The following is a 24,061-nucleotide window of genomic DNA, read 5'->3' as shown; positions in this document are numbered from 1 at the left end:
GCCTTGTTTACTTTAGAATGCGGCCTTTTCGACATAAACTAGCCAAATGACACCAGTCTTCAGGGACGCAGGATTAAATATTCTGGGAATAGTAGAGCTGAAAAGGAAATTCTTCAAAACACGATTCAGAACTTATCAACCAGTCCTCGTTTTTCGAAAATAAATGAAACTTCAGTAGTAATATCACAACTTAATCAAATCATATAACACAAGATATTATGTCTCCTACCTTTACTAGAAATCCAAACTTCCATTTGAATGAAATGTTCTGACAACTTCGTCACTTGTCGAAGCCTCTCCACGATGTTCATTGTTTTATCAATCTACTTAATGAATACATGCTTTTCCCATTCAGTGACATACACGAAGAATGTTGGTTATGTAAACTAGGAATCGATATCAACAAACAAATTAGATAGATAAAATACCTAGATAAATATCTAAAGCCCTTTCATAGGCCTAGATCAATATCCTGGTCCAAATCTATTGACTGCTTAACTGGAAAGTAAATGGAGCTTCTACGTCAACCATGCTTAAAAGGAGCGTTTTGCTTCCAATACGTCACTTTTGGACTCGACTCGTTTTAGCATGGGAATAGTTTATTTATCTTCGTGCATGTACTTGAGTTTAGATTATGCATTAATCAAGTCTAGTATCCCCTAAGTTAAACCAAATATGCCTAAGTGGTTAGAGCTATTTGAAGACAATATAAGGAACCGTTCGTAGAGTAGTAAAATAAAAGCAATCTAGGATGAAATTCCAAGGTGTGTAGGTCGATTACCTACTCCAAGGTGTGTTGTCGTTTCTTTGTGTCGAGACGTTTAGGTCGACTCTTTATTCCGAGGTGTGTTGGTCGACTCTCTATTCCGAGGTGTGTAGGTCGACTCTTTATTCCGAGGTGTGTTGGTCGACTCTCTATTCCGTGGTGTGTAGGTCGACTCTCTATTCCGAGGTGTGTAGGTCGACTCTCTATTCCGAGGTGTGTTGGTCGACTCTTTATTCCGAGGTGTGTTGGTCGACTCTCTATTTCGAGGTGTGTTGGTCGACTCTCTATTCCGTGGTGTTGTTCGACTCTCTATTTCGAGGTTTGTAGGTCGACTCTCTTTTCCGAGGTGTGTAGGTCGATTCTCTATTCCAAGGTGTGTAGGTCGATTCTCTATTCCGAGGTGTGTTTGTCGACTCTCTATTTCGAGGTGTGTTGGTCGATTCTCTATTCCGATGTGTGTTGGTCGATTCTCTATTCCGAGGTGTGTTGGTCGACTCTCTATTTCGAGGTGTGTTGGTCGACTCTCTATTCCGAGGTGTGTTGGTCGACTCTCTATTCCGAGGTGAGTAGGTCGACTCTCTATTCCGAGGTGTGTTGGTCGACTCTCTATTCCGAGGTGTGTTGGTCGACTCTCTATTCCGAGGTGTGTTGGTCGACTCTCTATTCTGAGGTATGTTGGTCGACTCTCTATTCCGAGGTGTGTTGGTCGACTCTCTATTCCGAGGTGAGTAGGTCGACTCTCTATTCCGAGGTGTGTAGGTCGACTCTCTATTCAGAGGTGTGTTGGTCGATTCTCTATTCCGAGGTGTTTTGCTCGATTCTCTATTTCGAGGTGTGTAGGTCGACTCTCTATTCCGAGGAATGTTGTTTGATTTGCTATTCCGAGGTCTGTAGGTCGATTCTCTGCTCCGAGTTGTGTGTTGATTCGTACACTATGCGAATAAAACGTCGAGTTTAGAATGGACAACCTGTTAGTCTCATATATGACGTCGTCTTTGTTTCTCTGGCATTCCAGTGAATATTAATTATCATTGTTGTCTTTCATTATTAATATTTACAAATGTCTATTCCTCGGTAACAATTTACATTTTGTGTATTACAGTTTGATAAAGAAATTAATGACCAATGCCTGCGTAGTCTTTGACTAATAACTTTTGTGTAATTTGTCTAATGTTTGCTGGTGTTTTCTTTAACGATTTTTTTTCTTTTTTTTTCCTCAGTGTTAACGCCTTAATTAGTTTGGTTTTGCAATGTTCTGTGTATGCTCTGTTCAGTTAAGTTGACCACATACGTACATGAGGTTGACATCATCTTTTAGATAAATTTATTTGTCGCTCTGTCGTTTTGTCGGCAATCATATATCATTATATGTATTTGTTCTTTATAACCTGTCTTCTGAAAGACAGGAAACGAATGCAAACATTATTCTTAGATAAAAAATAGTCTTATTGTCATTTATTTGTGTAGCGAAAATGATGCCAGTTTGCAATATCATAGTCAACCTAAAGGAAAGATGATCCTCGGCTTCAACAGCTACAAATTAACGGTACACAAATATATACAGGACATATATACTTCCAGATGCAACGTTAGGACGAACTGAGGGCAACGATGCTTCACAACCAATCTTGTTCTGTAGCACAATGCAAAGCGGTTCCAGGTTACGACGACTCTGTCTGTGTTCCTTTTCACCATTATATTAAGATAGAATATTAAAGATTATTGAATCATTTTGCAACAGAAGAACCTATTTATCCTTTCTCGTTCTCGTTATTCTTTTCAAGCGCGTGTATTTTGCAACTGTAAACCAAACCTGCAATCTCCCAGTAATTATTGCTTTTGTTTACTAATGAGCTTTTTTAACATTTGACACGTTGTATATGTTGCAAACCCACCCACATATCACACATAGTTCTATTGGTATTAGGCTTCCGTTATCCGTATTGCCGTGTTGCATTGCACTGTACTACATTAAATATGCATTATCTCTATATGTCGAAAGTGAAACGAATGACGTTGCTTCAGTTTAATCAACGCGCTACCATCAAACTCTCGAGCGAAATAAACACAGTAAAAAATATATCGATCGATGGATTTTAGTATACAAGCACCTGTCACTTGAATCTTGAATTTCAGAAAGGATATGATATATTCAATAGGCTTTTTCAAAATAAAATATACACACATGAAGACTGGTAAATACCGACTTAGCTAACATAGAGAACGACACTTTTAGACTTTCGTATATATCTCTCATTTATAGCATTTTAGCATAAAAACAAGAAGTTCAATGACTACAATTCAGCCCTTGTGCAAAGAAACTGTTTTAAGGCATAACTCAAGAAGTTCAGAAATTTAGTAATTGGATTCCTATTTTATTGTGAATACGAACTTTAGGGCATGTCAATTCCGGAGACAGGAAATTATAGTTACTAGAAGCAAGAATAGCGTCGGATTACAAATCTCCATATCTGTCATATCATACCACCGTCTAACTGATTCAGTACATAACACATACAACATGATTCAAAACGAATGTACATGACCTATTTATTTATGAAATATGAGGGGAAAGTTTATCCAAATAATTTTCTTCTGTTTAGATATTTAAGATGGAACATGTACCACTCCTTAATGAATAGGATACAAAGCGAAATGTCGCTCAATATCCATTGAGCCCTGGGAACATTCAGAAATAAACACAATTGTCTGAATGGTCAAAACTCAATCGTCTAAATGGTCCAAAATGGTCATTCTCTATTCATATAGGAAGTATATTAAAAGGGGGAACAATGAGCTATTATATAGACATTGTACAGTAGTTCTTGTCTATAGTACACGTAGAGCAGTACAACTATCTAGATCGTTGTAATATTGAGATGTTAAAGTATGATATTGAATGAATATATCAGTTTCCCACATAAGAGTCATCCAAGAGTCAAAACCACGGAGCAGAACGAACAAATTGTTTTCTGACAGCAGTTTACAGTGCATAATAAATATACTTTAAAAGTCAAATAAATGCCAAGTATTTCCTTAGCTAGTTAATATTCCTGTTGTTACCCGGTTTCACTTTGAAAGTATGACATTGAAAAAATCAACATGCCAACATAATCATAATCCTAACTCAAAAACAATTAACCTAAGGCAAACTATGAACAAAGGAAAGATTTACACGGAGACTCATGAAAAAACAAGGGAATAAGACTAGGTGTTCCAGAAGAAAAAGCGTCTTTTGCCTCATCGACCATGATCCAGGCAGGTTTTGGTCAATCCAAGTAAGGTATGTCACGTTTTCAAATGAGAACGAGGTATACAACAACGGAACTCCCAACCAAACTATCGAACCTGGCGCTTAGTGAAACGTTGTCATTGTTTCGTTGTAGGAAATGATCGAGATAAGCTGCTTATGTAGAAGATTCTTCTCTTCGATCTCCAATTCTCGAGGGTACATACAATGACTGATTGATAAGTTGTAAGCATTGTATTAAAGAAGTAAAGCAGTGATGTTTTTCAGCTCCTCTATTCCCTGAATATTTTAGGCTGCGTACCCGAAGATTGGTGACATTTGTTCAGTTTTGTCGAAGAGTTACTACTCTGAAATAAACAAGGCAAGTGACTTTAACAAAATGGGCAAACACGCTGAAATAACTAAAGGTCTAGCACCGAATAATATCCATACTGATATGGTAGCAACACTATGAATGATTCTCCGTCCTATGCTACAATGAAAAGGTGGATGACGTCCTATAAATCCTGTCAATACTGCGCCCAGAAGTGGTCAATAAAGTCCATGATATTGTTATGGCTGGCAAACGATATACAGAGGGATATAGCTAGTACGGTTGAAATTTTTCAGGAAAGAGTACATTCCATTCTTACGGAAGATATTGAAATGAGAAAGTTCATAGCCCGTTGGGTACCAAGACTTCTGACGGTTGATCAGAAGCACACTAGACGACGTTTGTCGCGTGCTTATCTGAACATTTTAGAGGCAAATCTTGCTAAATTTCTGCAGAGCTTTGTGACTATGGATGAAACGTGGGTCCGTCATTTCACCCCAGAGGCGAAACAACAGTCTAAACAATGGAAGAATCCTGGTTCACTCCCGCCAAAAAATGCAAATATTGTACCATTAGCGGGAACGGTTATGGCCTCTGTTTTCTGGGGGTGCTGTTGGTATCATGATGGTAGATTATCTGCAAAAGGAACAAACAATCAGTGGCGGCAAATAGTATGTATCACTTCTTAGGCTGTTAAGAGAAAATATTAAAAACTCCGCCGACATCTAAGTAAAGGCGTGTTGTTTTACCAGTACAATGTTCCTGTTCACAAGATGTTTCAACCAGAAACTCGATCATTTTATGATGTATATCTGTGTATACTTTTTCTTTGATATTTCCTTTGACGTATTTAGATTACGACACAATTTTCAGTACATTTCACAATCATATATTTATACCGCCGATCATGATTTTGGAAAAGAAAACTCTCATAACAAGATAACGAAGGCGTTCTTTCAGTTAAGAATGAGTTATGGTGGAGTAACGGATGAAGGATGAAAACATTAAATGTTCTTCTAAAACAAATGTTATCTTACAAGAGGGTGTTGAAGCTCTTAAAATCCATATACTATTAATCCAACTTATTAATAAACACTGTAGACTGTAACCCAGATTATATTGAATTGAAAATGTTGGTCAGTAGTATAACAACGACTTGGTTTTACACCAACTTAGCGATAAAACATTGTGTATATGAATTCTTGGGAAGTTTTAAGAATTCAATGTACACGGGGGTTGTTAGTATTCTGATCATTAATAGGCAATCTAAATAATTGTCATACCGAAGCATGATTAGCCAGCATTTCTTCTTTGGAAAGATTACATGATGTGTAGGCGGATTTTCTGCATTACCCCAGTTCTTATTTTTGGACACAGAAAATGTATTAATGTTTGCAGACAAGAATCAAGTCATTGGAAATCGTATGTAAAATGATCATTTACACTCATGAAACTATGAAAGCTATAGACTTTAGGTACCATTTGGTACAGTATTTTTGTGTGTGGATTCAGACTATGTTTAGGCTTAAACATCCCTCTGCCTGTGTTACATTATGTCATCATTGTGATGGGTTATATATTGTTTGAATATATGGATCCTATAGTAATTGTAATGTAGTTTTAGGGAGTATCTTTTTATCTGGTTATTGATAGCATCGAAAACGTCAGTGGGAAAATAATCTGGTCCTGGACTCGACGACGCTTTGATGACAATGGAGTATTGCATGGTAAAATATACTATTGATATACCACGTATCTATCATCAACGTATCACAGTGCAGGAGAGATTCCCGCGGGACATTGAAAGAATCAAGAATGGTTTATGTCCTAATATATTTACGACAAGGACAACATTTTGAGAGTAGGCAGATTCGAGGGAGAGCAGTAAAGCAGTCTTAATAGAGATCTGGTGAATAGATTTCTAGCAGAGCAAGTTAGAAACAAAGACTGAAACTGTAAGTCAACGCCAACAGCGTTCAGACGGATATTGGCTTACAGATACCCAACTGATTGGTGTAAGAAGGGATTGCATGTGGTATTTTGTAACAAAATTGTCGAATTGATCTTTTTTGAGGTCAAGGCTTGTGGAAGAAATGACGTCATTCAATTACATATTGCATTATGTTGTCAAAATAGGGACAACCGATTTCTGTATCGCCAATGTGACTTTAGAATATCACGGTAAAGCATGCTTCGTGCAATATTCACAAAAATATTTGTTCATGTATTAACAATGAAACTGCAAATTCTCAAACTCTTATCATGAACCTGATAGTAAGTTCAAATCATGTGAGATTTTGCATCGTGTCAATAATTCGAGACGTTAAAAACGAAACACATTTGGTATTCCATCGGGGATTCGTTATTCTGATGTGGGATGAAATCAATTTTAAAATTTGATTAATGGAAAACGTTAAAAAGTGTTATTAAGTAATATATAAAATATCTATCACTTGGTGATCTGCTTAATTCATGCAGATACTTTGGTTTGAGAAGGATTAAGAGTTTGACATGTTTTCGTGATTACGTCTTAAAATTCCGTGACATCTTTCTAAAATGGAAGTCGACATTAGAAGCCGGCTCTTTTTTTTTATAGCAGAATCGTATTTCTAGAATGTTTAGTGCTTGTGTGCTCTAGATCTTATCAGAAAGAGTTTACATTGCAAAATGGGTTTTGAATGGTCTTAATTTGTTTTGTTTATGTATCTATCTATGATTTTGAAAAATCAATCATGTTTGTGTTATAATTGAATATATTTTCTTATCATTAATCGTTAAATTAGACATGCTATGTAAGTGTCGCTTTGAAGGTTTTAAAGATCCCAACATTTCAAAGAATGCCATAACATGTTTGTATTTCTATGTAGGTTTGAATGATGTACGAACCTCTCAGAGTGTATCAAATCTTCTTAAATTCCTTTGTCGATATAAATGACTCAAACGTCTGATATATCGAGGAAAGTGTTATGAAAACGTCCTTCCATTATAAAAAGACGAGTTAATTATCAGCAAACACACTTGAAAAATATCAATTTTAATTAATTCCAGATAAAACGTGATTTTAACGTTTGCGAAATGTTTCTTAAAAATATTGCTGAGACTACGTATCAATACTTCTAGGCAAGACACACAAAATGAACTTTGGGCACAAACACAACAAAACAATCATCAAACGCTAACATACCTCTGGCAATATTGATTACTTTCTGTCTGTCGATTTTGATGGTAACTACCGTGTTCAAGCGGTAAAGCAAATTTCAGACAGATAAAAAAATGTTCGAGTTTTAACAAAAATGGCAGTATGTATTTGTTAGATAGCCTGGTTGATGGATATGTTAAGGTTATATTTATATTAAGTACGGGAGCACTAAGGTTCCATAGTTTAGAGGTTTTTAACATTTCACGTGCTCTAAATTCTTTATATGCAAAATCTCTTGAAAGTCATGTTTTTCAGTTTTTTTTCTGGTGTTTTCGTACCACCCCTTACTTCCTTAGGTTTTATAACTGTTATTATTTCTGTAAACTTCTTTTTACATTGAGTAAGATACAAACAAGATATATCAATCAGAAGAAAACAGTTTTCTTGATTAGCAAGCTAAATTGCAAATTCGAGCTTTAACATTCAGATGCAATATTAAATATCTACATATTTGTAGGTTTGTAGGCTATCAATTAAAGCAAGAGAGGCAGAATTTTGAACTTTCCCGGTTTAAGTGTATGCAAAATCTTATATCACGTTTTTTTTATAAACAGAACAGTTCCTATTATTTGTTTGTTGAAAAAATTGCTGGGTTCTGGATTTCGGCTTTCATTTGTAATAAGGTGTGATCTTGTAGCAATTTCTTACTATTGAATAGTTTGATCCAATCTTGATCTTTTTAGTATGATCACAACTGAGAGTATCCGTAATATACGGATCTTTTCAGCCTAATCACAATTCAGACACATTTTCGACTATCCGCTGAACTTTGAACTCAATATGGACTCTTCCAGCTTGTTCATGTTTCCTGAACATTTAGTATCGAGTATTATTTCAGATGGGTCACATCCCGGATATCAGTTGAAGTTCCAATCCCATCTGGAACTATCCAGCTAGATCACAACACTGTTAAGATTAAGAGTATCCAGTAAAATATGCTTCTTGTTTCCTGATCTGTCTGATCACCACTCCGTAACATTTACTAGCCTGTTGTGGTTTGTTTGGCTTTGATTTGCTCTATCGATCGTCCACATTGTTCATTCGTGTTAGCAATAAAAGTACAATAATGTTCCGATTGGTCCCGACTAGGGCACCAATTCTCCAGTGTATTACGGTGACACTTAATTCTAGCGTAGTATAAAGACAAACAGTTGCCTTCAATATTGATTAATATATTTCAAAGCCCCATAGAGTTGGTTCATCACATAGTTTACCAAACACAATATGCACTTAATAATATGAACAAACAACTCGCACAAATCGTTTCGCTACCTTGGCATAGGTGTATTTTAACTGCGAGTCATTTATTTAACAAGTGGCTCGCCTTTCCTACATCAACAACATGATATATAGATTTGTCGTGTTTTTATTCCACACTTGAAAATAGCGAAAGATAACAACCGATAGTGTAAGTATAGACATGTATGATGAAGAATGAGAAGATGTTTCCGTAGATTTGTTTGACGTTCGTGTGAAAAATCCAATTGGATGTTTATCATACATTCTAAAAATGATAAATGAAATGGCGTGCTAAAAAATTCCCTTAGCTTATACATCATTGTACATTAACATGAGAAATGTGTTAATAAAGGAAAGGATTCAATTGTGCTTGCGACAGGGGTGTGTCATGATCAAGGACCGGATTCAATTACTTAACACTTTAGTCTGATTTTCCTGTGAATTGTTTAAATTAGGTTGTATTCTTTAACCATGCACCTTTCTTAATCAGATTCTTTGTGTGTTGGTTGAGACACATTTCACTCTATTAACATTTTACACGCGTCCAGACGAGCAGAAAACATACCAAATTGTAAGAAAAATGAGCTGATCAGAAAAAAACACAAAATATACTGGTCACGTTACAGTTTTCAACTATCCGGCAACTGTTTTGGTTTCCATATACTTGTGCTGCAAAGACTTAATGGAAACCCCTCATATCCTTCAGATAAGAATGTGTTTATATTTCTATTGAACTAAAATCTACGTCTCCCCATGCGTTTCTGATTACTCATACAGTTGAATGTCTTTTTCCCGACACTTTGATTTATAAAATTGATATCAATAACGTTTGGCATTAACGCACTAGGTTTTGCACTTGGAGACCACATATCAATTGACAAATGACCAATGGATTGTAGCGTTTCCTATTCTCCATTTCCTGCAGTGGATTGTTAAAAGTTGTAGCTCTGGTAAATACAGATGCAACACTGGTGTGGAGCAAAAATAGTTCACCAACTGGGGTTTTTGTTTTGGGAAGGGGTGGAGGGGGGATTAGTGTTTTTCGACCTGAAAATAGATATCGTGTAAATTTCCGTGGTCACATCTATCTGAATTTGGAACACTATATCTTGACAGTTTAACTACGCTATGTTCGGCAGGTCACTGTAAATGCTTTCTATGAGTAATTGGCTTTGCTGTCTCAGACTTATAGTATAGAGTAGGAGCAATGAATTTTACGGAGAAGTCATTGGATGTCGTGAGACAGGTAGGAAACCTTTACTGCAAGGTAATTTAACATTTTGTAGATATTTTTCTCAGGACTAATTGCTATTGCCATAGAAACATTTTGTTGGGGCCATAACTACAAAAACTGCATATCGCCAGTGGAAGAATACATAGGCTGCTATTGTATCTGTATCTGGATTGACAAATCAGAAGTTCTTCTTGCAAAAATGTATAAAACACACGGAATCAAACGATAAAGCGTCCATAATCTGAGGAAGCGACATATGACATGTAGTTTGACGGATGAGTGTGATATATGAACATACAAGTTATCTGTATTGCTTATTTATAAAATCTTCCCACAATCGCTGTAGATGTGGACTACATTTCACGTTTTTTCCTTTTTTGTAAATAAATAATTAGCTGACCATAAATACGCATACGAGCAAATTTTCAACTCCGAGATTATACTCAGATTTAGCGGACAAGATAACCATGTGTCGGTTTATACAAATCATCGAATGCTGCCATCTGAACAACACATTTAGGAATAGGATCGTACAAGGAACATTTCACATCTATGAATAGGATTGCACAAGGATCATTTCACATCTAGGAATAGGGTTGCACAAGGATCATTTCACATCTAGGAATAGGATTGCACAAGGATCATTTCACATCTAGGAATAGGGTTGCACAAGGATCATTTCACATCTAGGAATAGGATTGCACAAGGATCAATTCACATCTAGGAATAGGATTGCACAAGGAACATTTGACATCTAGGAATAGGATTGCACAAGGATCATTTCACATCTAGGAATAGGATTGCACAAGGATAATTTCACATCTAGGAATAGGGTTGCACAAGGATCATTTCACATCTAGGAATAGGCTTGCACAAGGATCATTTCACATCTAGGAATAGGATTGCACAAGGAACATTTGACATCTAGGAATAGGATTGCACAAGGAACATTTGACATCTAGGAATAGGATCGCACAAGGATCATTTCACATCTAGGAATAGGATTGCACAAGGATAATTTCACATCTAGGAATAGGGTTGCACAAGGATAATTTCACATCTAGGAATAGGGTTGCACAAGGATCATTTCACATCTAGGAATAGGATTGCACAAGGATCATTTCACATCTAGGAATAGGGTTGCACAAGGATCATTTCACATCTAGGAATAGGATCGCACAAGGAACATTTGACATCTAGGAATAGGATTGCACAAGGATAATTTTACAAGAAAATCCATTTTTCTTTTGGCACGCAAGTGAATAGCACCTTTTCATAATTTATAGTGAGTAAACAACACGATAAGCAGATTTTCTTTCACCACAATAAGACGATTGGTCGGCAATATTGCTAAAAGATTTCGCTGCGCAATGACTCTACCAGTAATTGTAGTCACAACCTTACGATGTGTCAAAGTTTTATGAAAGAAACCTTTTTTTATACCAAATAGTATACACATTTGCCGATCCAGATCACCCCCAGCGACGTTTATTACGTAGGGTTTAGTCCGAGATTTCAATAAACATATACACATTTACACTGATGATGATGATGATGATGATGATGATGATGATGATGATGATGATGATGATGATGATGATGCGTCTTTAGTACTTCTCCCATTTTTCCAAGATCATCAATAATTTTCTGCAAAATGCACAGAATGCACCATGTTGTCCTTGCTAGATCTTAGTTCATTTAAAGTCATCTTAGGTTAAACACTACTTCCCCAAGTATATTTTCTGCCTGCATGTGTGCGAACCCTATAATACTTCCTAATGGGAGCACTATAACGTCCCTATAATCTCCATCAGCCTACTTCTCTCAAAACCTTTTGATAAAGAGTTTTCCACTGTTGTCTCAGGATGAACCCAGCTGTGGGATTTTGATGCAATAACAGAAGAATGGTTCGGTCATTTTTCCAGAAGAAAGTGATTCATTGCCTTTCATGGCTGGATTCCTTTTTGTAATGCATGTAATCCATTGCAGCTATTTTAGAAATAATCATGCTTGATTCTGTAAGATTTCAGGATATTGCTGCAAGTGACAAGTTTCAATTAATTGCCAAAACCTTCCTTCTTATTGATTCTGGTATCAACGTTATTATGAGTTATAGATAAGGGACTAAACTTTGTGCAGCTTGGAAAGGTAAGCGTATAATTGGAATAAATCATATTTCACAAATGCATTCTATCGTCATCAATTGGTGTTAGTATTTCTGCTAAAGAGGTGTTGGAAAAAAATACCTAACTGTCCGTAAATTGACACTTCTACATTCCGTAAAATCAATTAGAATAAAACTAACTGTCGCGCAGCTTTTACGACCATGCATTTCATTGCTTACATTTAATTCATTATGACGATGGAGAATTATTGTGTTTATTGGCATTTTGGTAATTTTTTCATCTTAGATATTAAAAATTACACGAATTTTTTCTCATCAGAAGGGATGCTCTTACTAAGCTCTATAAGCGAGTAAAAGGTTAAGCACATTAGAGTTGCCTCCCTTAATAATTCATGAGTATATGAAAGCAATTTAGAAGAGCAGTTATTGTAACCCCACTGTGCCCCCGCTCGCGTTGTGTTTCCCGAAGAAAAAGCCAAGTCCAAATTCCTTTCTACTGGTTGTTTATATAGCACAGTGAAGTCCACAAGAAGGCTCGCTCCCTATCACGCTTCCGTAGAGTCAGTCCCACAACCGGAAGTTGTCCCTTTGGCATCCCTAGATCCAAGTGCCATGAGCAGCGAAAACTGCCCAGTATTTATAGGGGAAGCCAAAAGTCGGACAACTCCGCAGGTGGAAATTCCTCAAGAACAATGGTTGATCCTGGCGACCCAACCATATCAAGATTCTGTCAAAATTATACCGATTTGGACACAAAATGCAGAATCTTGGCGCCATTTGTTATTGTGTATGGGATAAGTGCTGATGGATTGGGGATGCACATTTAGTGCAACGACCGTTGATTGGTCAATTCCCCAATCCCAGGAAGCTATTGTCTGGAATGACAATTGGTACTACCAGTCTTCAGACCCACCGCATATTGGTCACTATTTACATATATAATAATCAAATACTTAACAATTACGCAGAACCTAACATCTGCTAAATCGGTCATGTTTACCTTACATACTCATAATGCTGTACTAAGCAACTATATACAATTCACTATCTAAACTATTATTTTCTCATGACCTTGAAATATTTTACGTTATAATTATACAATCATCGTTACTCTAACTGTACTGCACTGTTTATATATACACATCACATTTGTTTATATGAATTCTGGCTACCATTGTTTACATAAGTCCCTACTTGGCTATGCAGTGCTGGACAGGTAAAGGTCATATTTGGTGCAATATACTATGTACATATTTAACACTCAATTCCTGTTATAAGCTAAATTTTAAATTAAATCTAAAAATTAAACAACAATAAATTCATGAAAATTATTATTTTCATATTTTAAATTTCCAACCAACATTATATACAATAAAATACTGCTTCCTGTTCATATAACCATTTCCGGTTTAACAACAGAGTGATCTACTTGATAGTGTCACATCATCCCCCTTGTACTGAGATTGCAGGACACTACCACTTAGAAACCGACCTTGCATTATGCCGACATGAAGTGGATGCATTTGTACAACTGATTGAGTTTTGTTTTTACTCTGTTATATAAGAATATCATCAGTTAGCTTATGTTACGATGTTCAAGGCATTGTTGTGCTTCTAGTTTTCTACATGTTTTATATGTCGTTTGACATTAAATGTCATATGTCGCATCGGTATAAAACTTCAATATTTACATGAGTTATACAGACAGTATGATACTTTGAGCGTAACGAATGTCGTTATGTTTGGTGTAACAAAACCGAGTGGCGTCATGATGGGTGGAGTAGGTTAACGAGTGGATTGTTACTAACCAATTTTCTGCTTCTCGATTTCTAAAATAATAATAAAAAACACACACACACACACACACACACACAAAAACAAAAAGTTTATTCCTTTAAGTCATCAAAACCTGACCGCCGGAAGCTTAATACCTAAAATGGAATGAAGTATTTTTCTTGGATGTACAGATTTTTTCCGCTATTTTTTGCATAGAACAAAATATTTAATACTGAGCTGGTATCACTAAATCTATTTCCTCGTTGTTTATATTCTAACGAATATAGACGTAATCGTTAGAGAAAGTTGATGAAAGACTTCAAAACCGACACTGACTCTGACTACATTGCAAATACACAGAATTCAATATATCAAATATGATTATAATATCAAGCATATCGCGAACGCAACACTCTCAATCACATTGCAATTGGTGAAGTAATAAAAAAAACAAAGTTTAACATACATTATATTTCATTTTCACAAGTTTCGAATCGGACAATGAATTTGACCTGTAAATCAAATGATGAAAATATAGTAATTGAAAAATCGAATTGTCAGAGCTCTGAAGGACATGCACCAAAACACCGCATCCATCCTCTATCAGAACGTTGTGTTACATACCTATATAGATGCACCACATCCATCCCCTATCAGAACGTTGTGTTACATACCTACATAGATGCACCGCATCCATCCCCTATCAGAACGTTGTGTTACATACCTACATAGATGCACCGCATCCATCCCCTATCAGAACGTTGTGTTACATACCTACATAGATGCACCGCATCCATCCCCTATCAGAACGCTGTGTTACATACCTACATAGATGCACCGCATCCATCCCCTATCAGAACGTTGTGTTACATACCTACATAGATGCACCGCATCCATCCCCTATCAGAACGTTGTGTTACATACCTACATAGATGCACCGCATCCATCCCCTATCAGAACGTTGTTTTACATACCTACATAGATGCACCGCATCCAACCTCTGTCAGACCTGATAGAAACATACCTACATAGGAAACACGGCAGTTATCCTCTGTCACACCTCTGTTTCATAAAAGATATATCACAGCTAGACCCCTGTGAAGCAAATATTCATAAATGCACCACATGTATGATCCGTTAGATCTCTGTTAGAAATATACGTATAGATACACCTCAGATATGCTCTGTGAGTCATACACACATGCAAAAATCATCACAGCTATACTACGTCAGATCGCTGAGAGGCATACGTACATCACAGCTATACTACGTCAGATCGCTGAGAGGCATACGTACACCACAACTATACTACGCCAGATCGCTGACGATACAGGCATACGTACACCACTGCTATACTACGTCAGATCGCTGAGAGGCATACGTACACCACAGCTATACTACGTCAGATCGCTGAGAGGCATACGTACACCACAGCTATACTACGTCAGATCGCTGAGAGGCATACGTACATATAGAAACCACAACTATACTTTGTTGGATCGCTGGGAGGCATACATACATAGATACACCACGGCTATTCGTTCAATGGCGGGATTCCACTCATATTGTAAAGTCTTTGATCTTGCTGATTCCCAGTAAGCTTGGACTGCCCTATGATAGTCCCCAATAGTTTGGAAACATATCCCCAGGAGAGTGTGAACGATCCATTGTTTTTGTCCTCCATTCACGTCATCATATTGGATATCTTTCAGGTTTTGCAATGCCTTAGCACTTCCTTCGGTGTCTCCGATCCCGTGGCAGCACAGAAAGGTCAAGAACAAGGCATAGGGCAATGGCGGAATTACCAATTGCCTATATTTTCTGCACAACTCTTGACTGAAATGAGGAAGATGCATCCTCTCGTGATGAAATATTAACGACTGTGTGAATATTTTCTGCAATCTTTCAAATCTTTGTGCTATTCGAAGACATTTGTGTCTGTGCACTTCTCGTAGATATCTATCAGAATGATCTGTCTTACATAATGCCACCACTTGTTTGCTCATCTTCAATGATTTACGGAGAGCTCCAGTCAGAAAATGGAAAGTTGCCAAATGCAAAAGTTCCGTACCAAATACCGCAGTAGGAATCATCCAGAGTTCACCTTTCTTCAATCTAAAGTACCTTTTCTTGTTATTTATTGCCGCCATGTTGTCTGGAAAAACTTGTTCTGTCGCTAGTATTTGTAGACATTTCATAGCATAGTGATACGTGTAGATGTCATCAAAGTTTGTCTGAGATGTTGATAATAAATGCATTGCCGCCGTGATAGTTTTGAACGTGACACGTTCGGTCAACAAATTTTTCATTAAACCATCAGTTATTTGTAAATCCTCTTCCAGTACAATTTTCCAAGGAGGTATTGTGCATTGAAGATCTGTTTGTACTGAAGGGTCAGATAAACTCTTCCATATTGGTTCGTAATAGTCACCGACTGACAAGCACATCCATTTCATCTGACTGAGGTGTTTTAAAATGTTCAACAGTATTTGCTGATGCTGTCCATGTACTTTCCTTTTGAACAAGTTATTGGTAGGAATGAAGTAATTAGGACAGAATCCTGCCTTGACCCAAGTGATCAGAATGTTAAAGCAAAACCAGAAACAACAAAATAAGTTTTTGTCTTGCCAAAACATATTACTGGAATTCTCTATTGCATGAAAAAGAATTGTTTTCATGAAATAGGAGCATAGGATGTCATCGTCCCCAATGTTTTCTTTTAATGCGTCTTTTATTTGTCTCAAAAAGTACTTGAGCAAAACATAAACTTTGTGTTGAACATGACTAAAGGAGTAGACTAAGGATTTCTCTGCTGTTACAAAAGAGATCCTCCATTGTAAAGATGTATCATCAGAACACTTATCTCCGACTGGGACAAGATGACATCCGCTCTGTACAATTTTGTTTATCAATGTTTGACGCGGCCATCCATACAGACGTGAACGTGTGACCCATTCTCTATCCTCCTTTGGCCAACTTTTACATTCAAACCCAAAGACACTGTCACCTTCTGTTGATGCAACACTAGGCCCTGTTATTTCGAAATTGACGCCTAAGTTTGTCCTTAAGAGATCCATCTGTTGCTCTCTGTAAATATCACTAGATACAAATATTAAAGAGTCTTTTCTAACGAGCGAATTATATAATCTTTCTTCTTCCTGGCTTTGTCCTGCCTTACCAAGCTCTAAGTTGACATAGCCTGGGTTGCAGTCTGCCTCTCTCATAAAAAGAATTGTTTTGTGTGCCATGTTTGGAGGAATACGCTCATCAGGGTACATCACCTTCACTGTTCGGTTTATTATCATATAGTCTCCATCTGAACAAGGTAAAGCCATGCCTTCTCCTTTACTTCCACACAAAATAATTGCATTATGAAGATCGGTGTCAGAATTTTCTAACTGTTCACCTAAAACCTGTGACCTTATCTTCATATTTAGCTGCTCTCGTGTCCCCATGACAAACCGGTCCATATATGTTGAAAGAAGCAAGGACATCTCCTCACTGTGTTTTGGTTCCATCGTTCAGTCATAGGATTATATCTGTAAATAAAACATCAACGTTATGATTTTTTTCACCATGACCAGCTGTTTGCATTTTGTAATTTTATAACTTTGAAAGAAGATGCTGCTGCACGAATTGTGTTTTTAGTACAAAACGTTCAATTGCAACAGATACAAATATTTTATTCCTGTATAAGATACTGATTAACCAATCAAACCTAACATCGGTTTGGCATATCAAGATGTGATTGCAACATTTGGGTTCAATTATAACATTACAGCACACAGCAAACAGCAAATATAGTTTCCAAACAATAAACAGACGGTGTAGTTGACCTCCGGTGTCAACGGCTTTCAACGGCTTTCAACGACTTCTAGGATGAAACCCATCAAAGCTTGTGAAAGGCAATGACCATGACCAGTATTCAAGATAACATGAGCCAAATTTATCAAAATGTTTAAATAACTTTCTCAATACTCAATATGCCTAGATTAATGATATTTGACCTGATGGTTGATTGGGTGAACGCCAACAAATTATAGGAAAACAAATACACTTGACTCATATTCAAAGCCATGTTGTCAAATATGTTAAAACCAATAAACAACTTTTCTCAGTATTCTAAAATCCAAGAATCACGATATCTGATTTGAAGGTTCCTTGGATGTAACTCGATTTGAATTGCCAAGAGAAGCGACATTGACCATTATCCATGGTCAAAGAAGTCAACTTTGCTAACACTTCCAAGCGACTTCTTCTCGATATTACAACGCATAAGAATCTCGATATTTAGCCAGAAAGTTACTCGTCGGATGAACGCTGACAAAGGTTGCGAAATCAAATGACCTTAACCTTTATTCAAAGTCACAGGATCTATACTGATAGTAAGTACTGGAAGGTTCTTGGGACAAAGCTCAACACGTACATTAATATTAATGTTCAAGTGTCAAATTTGTCAAAGGATTTTTTCTGATATACTATAAGACTTATCATGTTATTTGGCTCATAGGATGAATTCCAACAAAGTTCGGAGTGTTTTTTACCTTTACCCTTATTCAAGGTCACAATACATTCAATAACTTGCTGCTAATGAACCAAAAGACTGAGAAACACACTTGGCTGATAGGTGTCTGGGATGAAGCTCAGCAAAGTTTGCGAAAAGATAGTACCTTGATGAACCGTAATCAAGGTCACAGTTGTCAAATATTCTAAAAAAAAAATATTTTTGATTGATCACAAAGCCTAAAATCAAAATTCTTTGCTGTAAGATTACTGGGTGAATGTTAACTAAGGTCAGCAGATTAAAATTTGCTAAAACCTTCAGAAAACTGTTTCTATTGATTTAAATTGCCGCCAATATGAACTTGATTAGATTTTAAGATAAAGCTGATCAGAGTTTAAGAAACGACATAAAATCACGTTTAACAATATTCAATGTCACAAGGAACATTTTTGAAACCAGGAAAACTGTTTCTACTTATTCACAAAGAGTACGAATGCAAATGATGTGAAATGTTATGTATTTGTGAATAAATGTGAATACCTGGAGAACGTTGATTGATCATGTTTGACCAGGGCGGGTTTCGTCGATTAAGTCTTATTCTCCATGTTCGTTATCATGATTTTCGTTTATATCTTTCTTTTGTTAATATCTTGTCTTACTTCGACAAAAACAAAAGATTTTTCCGTCCGTCCGTCCGTCCGTCCTCCAGCGTTTTCAATCTTCGCGTGAAATACAACAGACCTTGGTCACCAATCTGTACTGGTTATTCACAGGAAATTCTGTTACATTCTACCAAGAAAAAACTGTGAACAACAGATAACGGATGGAGAACCATAGCAATACCTCAGTTAGCCATCTGGTTTAGTAAGCTTAAATCATTCTTCTTTTGTAGGAATAATTGGATTTTGTGCAAATTTGGTCTGAACATCGTTGGGTTAAAAGGACACAATTTTATATGAATGGTTAGTCTGGTCTTCTTGGGGTCCTAGGAGTTGGATCCAATAGGAGAAGAAAAGTAATTACTTTTAAAACCCTTGTCCAAATTTTGTCGAAAGCATCCTTTTGTAATGAGGATTCATTTTTTTTAATAAACGATGGATCTGGCCCCTCGGGACCCAGCAGGGGAAATAAATGAATCACTTTGAATCCGTTCTTTTGTAGAGATGAAATCATAATTTGTTAAGATGCTTCCTTACAGGAAGACGACCCAATTGTGCATAACATATAGCTTTGCCTATTTGAGCGTAAGGGGCGGGCTTAAAGGTGACATAACAAATTTCTTTAAAACCTTTTTGTCTAGGAATGAGAATATTTTGTCCAAATTCAGTCTGAAGCATTTTTGTAAACACGATGGGTTCTATCACATTTGGACTTAGAGGAGCGGATCCCAATAAGCGAATTGCTTTTGATCTTTTTTCTATGTGGATAAAGCTATTTTGACCATTTTTGCATAAGCGTCCTTGAGGAAGAGAGAGTAATTTACATATGAATTCTCTGTCTCTGCTATAATGGGTTAGAAGGGTAAGGTCACACATGGGTAATTGAACCAATTCTTAAACCTACCTCTTCATCTAAGGAATGAAAGAGCAAAGTCTGAACCGTCCTTTGACGAAGGGAACTCAATTTGGTATACACGATAAATCATCACACTTATTGGGGCTTAAGGCTGTGGCCCGATAAGACAGCGATTCAAAAGCATCTCAATTTGATGTAAATCAAAGGATCTGAAGAAGGGCGGAATGTTATATGGGAAAAAGAGGTTAAATTTAAAATCCTTTTCTCTTCTACTTGGATGAAGGTATTTTGTTAAAAGTAAGTTTGAGCTTTAAAATGGCTTCGAAAGTATTCGTCTTTTGGGGAAATGTTACAAATAAAATAGCTAAAAGGTTCGAAGTGAAAGATATGCAAAACATGACCCATTGGCCTCTTTTTGGTATACTGATATTACCAGACTTTACCTCCTCTTTCAGAGAGTGGAGAGCTGACGTACAATGCTTTTGGTACTTTGTGCCATACACATGGCACTGTGGTCGTCTATGGGATATTATATCATTGGACAACCTTGGATGCAATTTAAGGAAAGAAAATAGTTTATTAATCCTGTGGAAGGTTGAGAGAAGAGAACATGACGTATGTGATGAATACAGTATTCACAGTATTCCATCTGTCATTCTGAGAAAAGCTTGCAGCTTACGATAATTATTATCAAAATAAATAAACTAACGTATATTTCAGTCTACTCTGTTGTTTGCATAGGGACTAGAAATTGTGTCATATATTATGCTTAGAGTTAACGAAACATAAGGCTGATGGCAACATAGCACATACATGTAGCTGGTGAACAATAAACTACACGATTATTTACAAAGCTTTACGTGTTTATCTGGATGCTTGACTCCGACAGTACACTAAAAAAATCTTTGCTAGTTAAGGCTGGTGTACCGATATACACATCAGCGGTCTACTGATCAAGCTATCTGCATGCCCTATATAGTGTACAATTAGGAAGTAGTGGTTAGTATCATCGCAAAACCCAGACAATAAACATAGATCTACATACAATTTCATACCGACATTTTAAACGTGGCCTTGATATAGTGTAACATACAACAACAAAAACATAGCAGTGGTTTGCTGCCAAAATCGAATGGACGCTAAAACGTAAAAACAAAAAAAAAAAAAAAACAAAAACAACAACACCGTGAATCAATTGGGATATGTCTAAATGATATTGACAACATACAAGAAATGTGTTCAAAACAAACGAACCCCTAATATTCCAGTTATATTCCAGTTATTCGTTACGCAAGCTATTTTTCCTGACATGGTATAAGCTATTATGCTATGCATTTCAGCTATATATGAATTATGTTGTTGTGATATTTGGTAAATGAATAATCGTAACTCTAAGGATTATTAAATTTGGAGCATAACGCACCAGTTAATGACTGACAGAAGTTTAATTCTTTTTCATGGTAACACCACTGGACTTTGGTTTGATGAAGTATAAATTGTTTGATATCATATCTACCTGTGTCCGATGTTGAATATCCTCCGGACAATGTGTGCCTACTTCACATGTACAATAATCCCATATACGCTGTGCTGTACTGGTGTAATTAGTGAGGAAACTGAAAGAGAGTGTAGTGGCCGTGGAGAATTTAAAGGAAGTACTGTACAAGCCGTGGACCTCCTTAACTAGGTCAGTTATCCGGTTACTTCTTTCTTTTAGACAACGTATTACTTGTACATCTGAAAACTGTATACATTGACAGTAGCAAGGCCGTGTTACAAATTGCAAATAGGGGCCTCAGACAGGGACTATAACAGCTATGTTTAATTACAATTTCAAATGTAACAGAAATAGAAAAGAAATTCCAGATGGATTTTTATTTTCATTTGTTCTTTGAAAGTTGTATCGTTGCCTTTGTTTCTCATCTTTCCTCTTATCTGATCTTAATGATATGAAACAGCAATAGCAAGACTTCAAGAATATAAATAAAAAATACAATATGGTCGCCTTTCATTATTTGGTTTTTCTAAAGGGCACAAGATGTTCGCCCGTCAGCAATTTTGTTTGTCTCATTAGTGAAAAAAATCAAAAGGGTGGCCACTAGGGACCATGGTAAACTACATATGAAATTTGAGAAAGCTCCATCTAGCATTTCTGAAAAAATATCGATAACAAACTTTCATAGCAATAATCTGAGATGGCCGACTGTCAGTCATTTTGTTTGACTAATTGGCTCCAAATCTAAAGAGTAGGAACCAAAATGTACCTACATTTTATATCTCAATCTGAAAAAGATCCATCAAGTAATTCTCATAAAATAGTTTCATAGTAGAAATTTGACATAGCCCATTTTCAGACATTTTGTATTTCTGATTACTTCCAAGATCAAAAAGCAAATTATAACTGTCAACAATCAATATGGCTGCCTGTCGGCCATCGTGTCGTTTGATCAATCTCAAAACAACCTATGCAAAACTAAGGATCAAGTAAAACATGAAGTTTAGGATAGTCTGACCCATCGAAAAATTCTCCAGAAATAGCGACGACAAACTATTACTATAAAATTTCAAAACAATCGTCTGTCGGCCAATTTTGCTGTTAGGATTAATCACAAAATAAGATAAAGCATAACTAGGGATCAAGGTGAGTTTACTAGTAATACTCCTCAAATATTGATAACAAACTTTTTCTATCGAAATTAAAGATGGCCGCCCATCGGACATGTTGTTATTTTCTGACCTATCTGAAAATAGGACAATGCATAACTAGGAGAACCTACGTATGAAATTAGAGAATGATCTGTTCAGATAACGATAACATTATTTTCTTTGGTAAAAACGAAGATGACTTCATTAAAAATACTCAGTAGTTAATCAGTGATTCTCTCCAAATCGCCGTCATTTCAACTCAGTAACAGCTTTAAAGCATTCTTCCGAGATGGCGGCTATGGTGTCAGTGTTAGATTACGGTACGAGTCGGATAAAGAACGTTCAGGACCGTAACTGAATCATTTCAGTCAAGGATCAGCTAAAGTCCGACTGATCTTGAGAATTATAAAATAGATGTCGTTAAAAAAACATGAATGAGAAAAGGAGACCAAAAATAATGATGAACTTCATTAATGTTTCCAACTGCAATCATGAGATCAGATACTAAAACACAGCGGTTGCTAATTGATTTTCTACACTGTGGCTAATAGCGAGACGTCATGATTGAATACATCAAACCATCTGTGACGTCACATACCTGTTGCTATGCTGCTTAGCAATCGACCAAAGCGGAGACGATTAGTCAACCCTTAAAAGATTGTTTTATTGTTAAACGGATTGCCACCATGGATATTAGGTTATTTCTGCACTGACAATATAATTATCTTAGTATTCACTGGGAGTAATTCGCCAAGTCCTTGGTATATCAAAAGTAATATTATCTTTAGGATATAATTTGCAAACGATAAACCATTGGTTCCATTCAAAATGTATCCAACTTGAATGTTTCTATACAATACTTAACATATGATTACAAATATCTGAACTTCCAGTGAATGAAAAACCCTGGTGAGAAAAGAATGTGTAAGAATTAGTAAGAGTTGTATCCCTTTAGTTGCAATAAAACACGATGATGTTTGAAACGCGTGAAAAATTTAAACACACAACATATTGTACACGCCTTTTTTTTGTCTAGCGCATGAATGGCAGATGAAATAAATCTACCTTGTAAGTATGTTATCCTATAGTATATTGAATCATTGATAAGAAAGGCACATGTTTAAATCGTTAACAAGGAAACGACATGAATGTGTTCGTGTATATTCATTGGATACCGGACCTGTAATATATATCTTGAATAAAAGACTGATTATTCTCCACTGTATGCTTATTTTTCCGGTATCAACTATTTGTCATGTTTTGTAAAGATATTAAAATCAGTTCGAAGTCAATTGAACAAGGAACTGCAAGGCAACGAATGTCACGTCTGTTACAATCTTGCGCATGTCAATAATTCTTGTTAAGAGGATGTTTAAAAATATGTATGTAAAAACAGCGGTGATTTAATGTATTAAATGTGGCGACGACCTAGGATTGGTGGGTTCACGCACTACAGTTAATTAGAAAGAATTATCCTATTATGAATGTATATTT

At 36.4% G+C, this 24,061-nt stretch overlaps 2 protein-coding genes across 2 annotated transcripts; both read right to left on the bottom strand.

Annotated features, from left to right (window-relative positions):
- Positions 1-821: 821 nt before the first annotated feature.
- LOC132548614 (transmembrane channel-like protein 5) lies at positions 822-13,625 on the bottom strand. The gene is made up of 2 exons (XM_060212489.1): positions 13,556-13,625; positions 822-1,534 (listed from the first exon to the last, which is right to left on the bottom strand). Exons 1-2 carry the CDS (start codon positions 13,623-13,625, stop codon positions 822-824), a joined length of 783 nt encoding a protein of 260 aa, XP_060068472.1.
- A 930-nt stretch (positions 13,626-14,555) lies between these two features.
- Positions 14,556-21,506, bottom strand: LOC132548316 (uncharacterized). The gene is made up of 2 exons (XM_060212174.1): positions 21,438-21,506; positions 14,556-17,441 (listed from the first exon to the last, which is right to left on the bottom strand). Exon 2 carries the CDS (start codon positions 17,418-17,420, stop codon positions 15,387-15,389), a length of 2,034 nt encoding a protein of 677 aa, XP_060068157.1. The 5' UTR covers positions 17,421-17,441; positions 21,438-21,506; the 3' UTR covers positions 14,556-15,386.
- Positions 21,507-24,061: the final 2,555 nt, after the last annotated feature.

The sequence above is a fragment of the Ylistrum balloti genome, unplaced genomic scaffold, assembly GCF_031769215.1.
Source record: "Ylistrum balloti isolate Yb309-2 unplaced genomic scaffold, AGI_CSIRO_Ybal_v1 Utg369616, whole genome shotgun sequence".
In the NCBI taxonomy this organism is placed as follows: Eukaryota; Metazoa; Mollusca; class Bivalvia; order Pectinida; family Pectinidae; genus Ylistrum; species Ylistrum balloti.
This window is presented reverse-complemented; position numbering and strand designations above follow the sequence as displayed.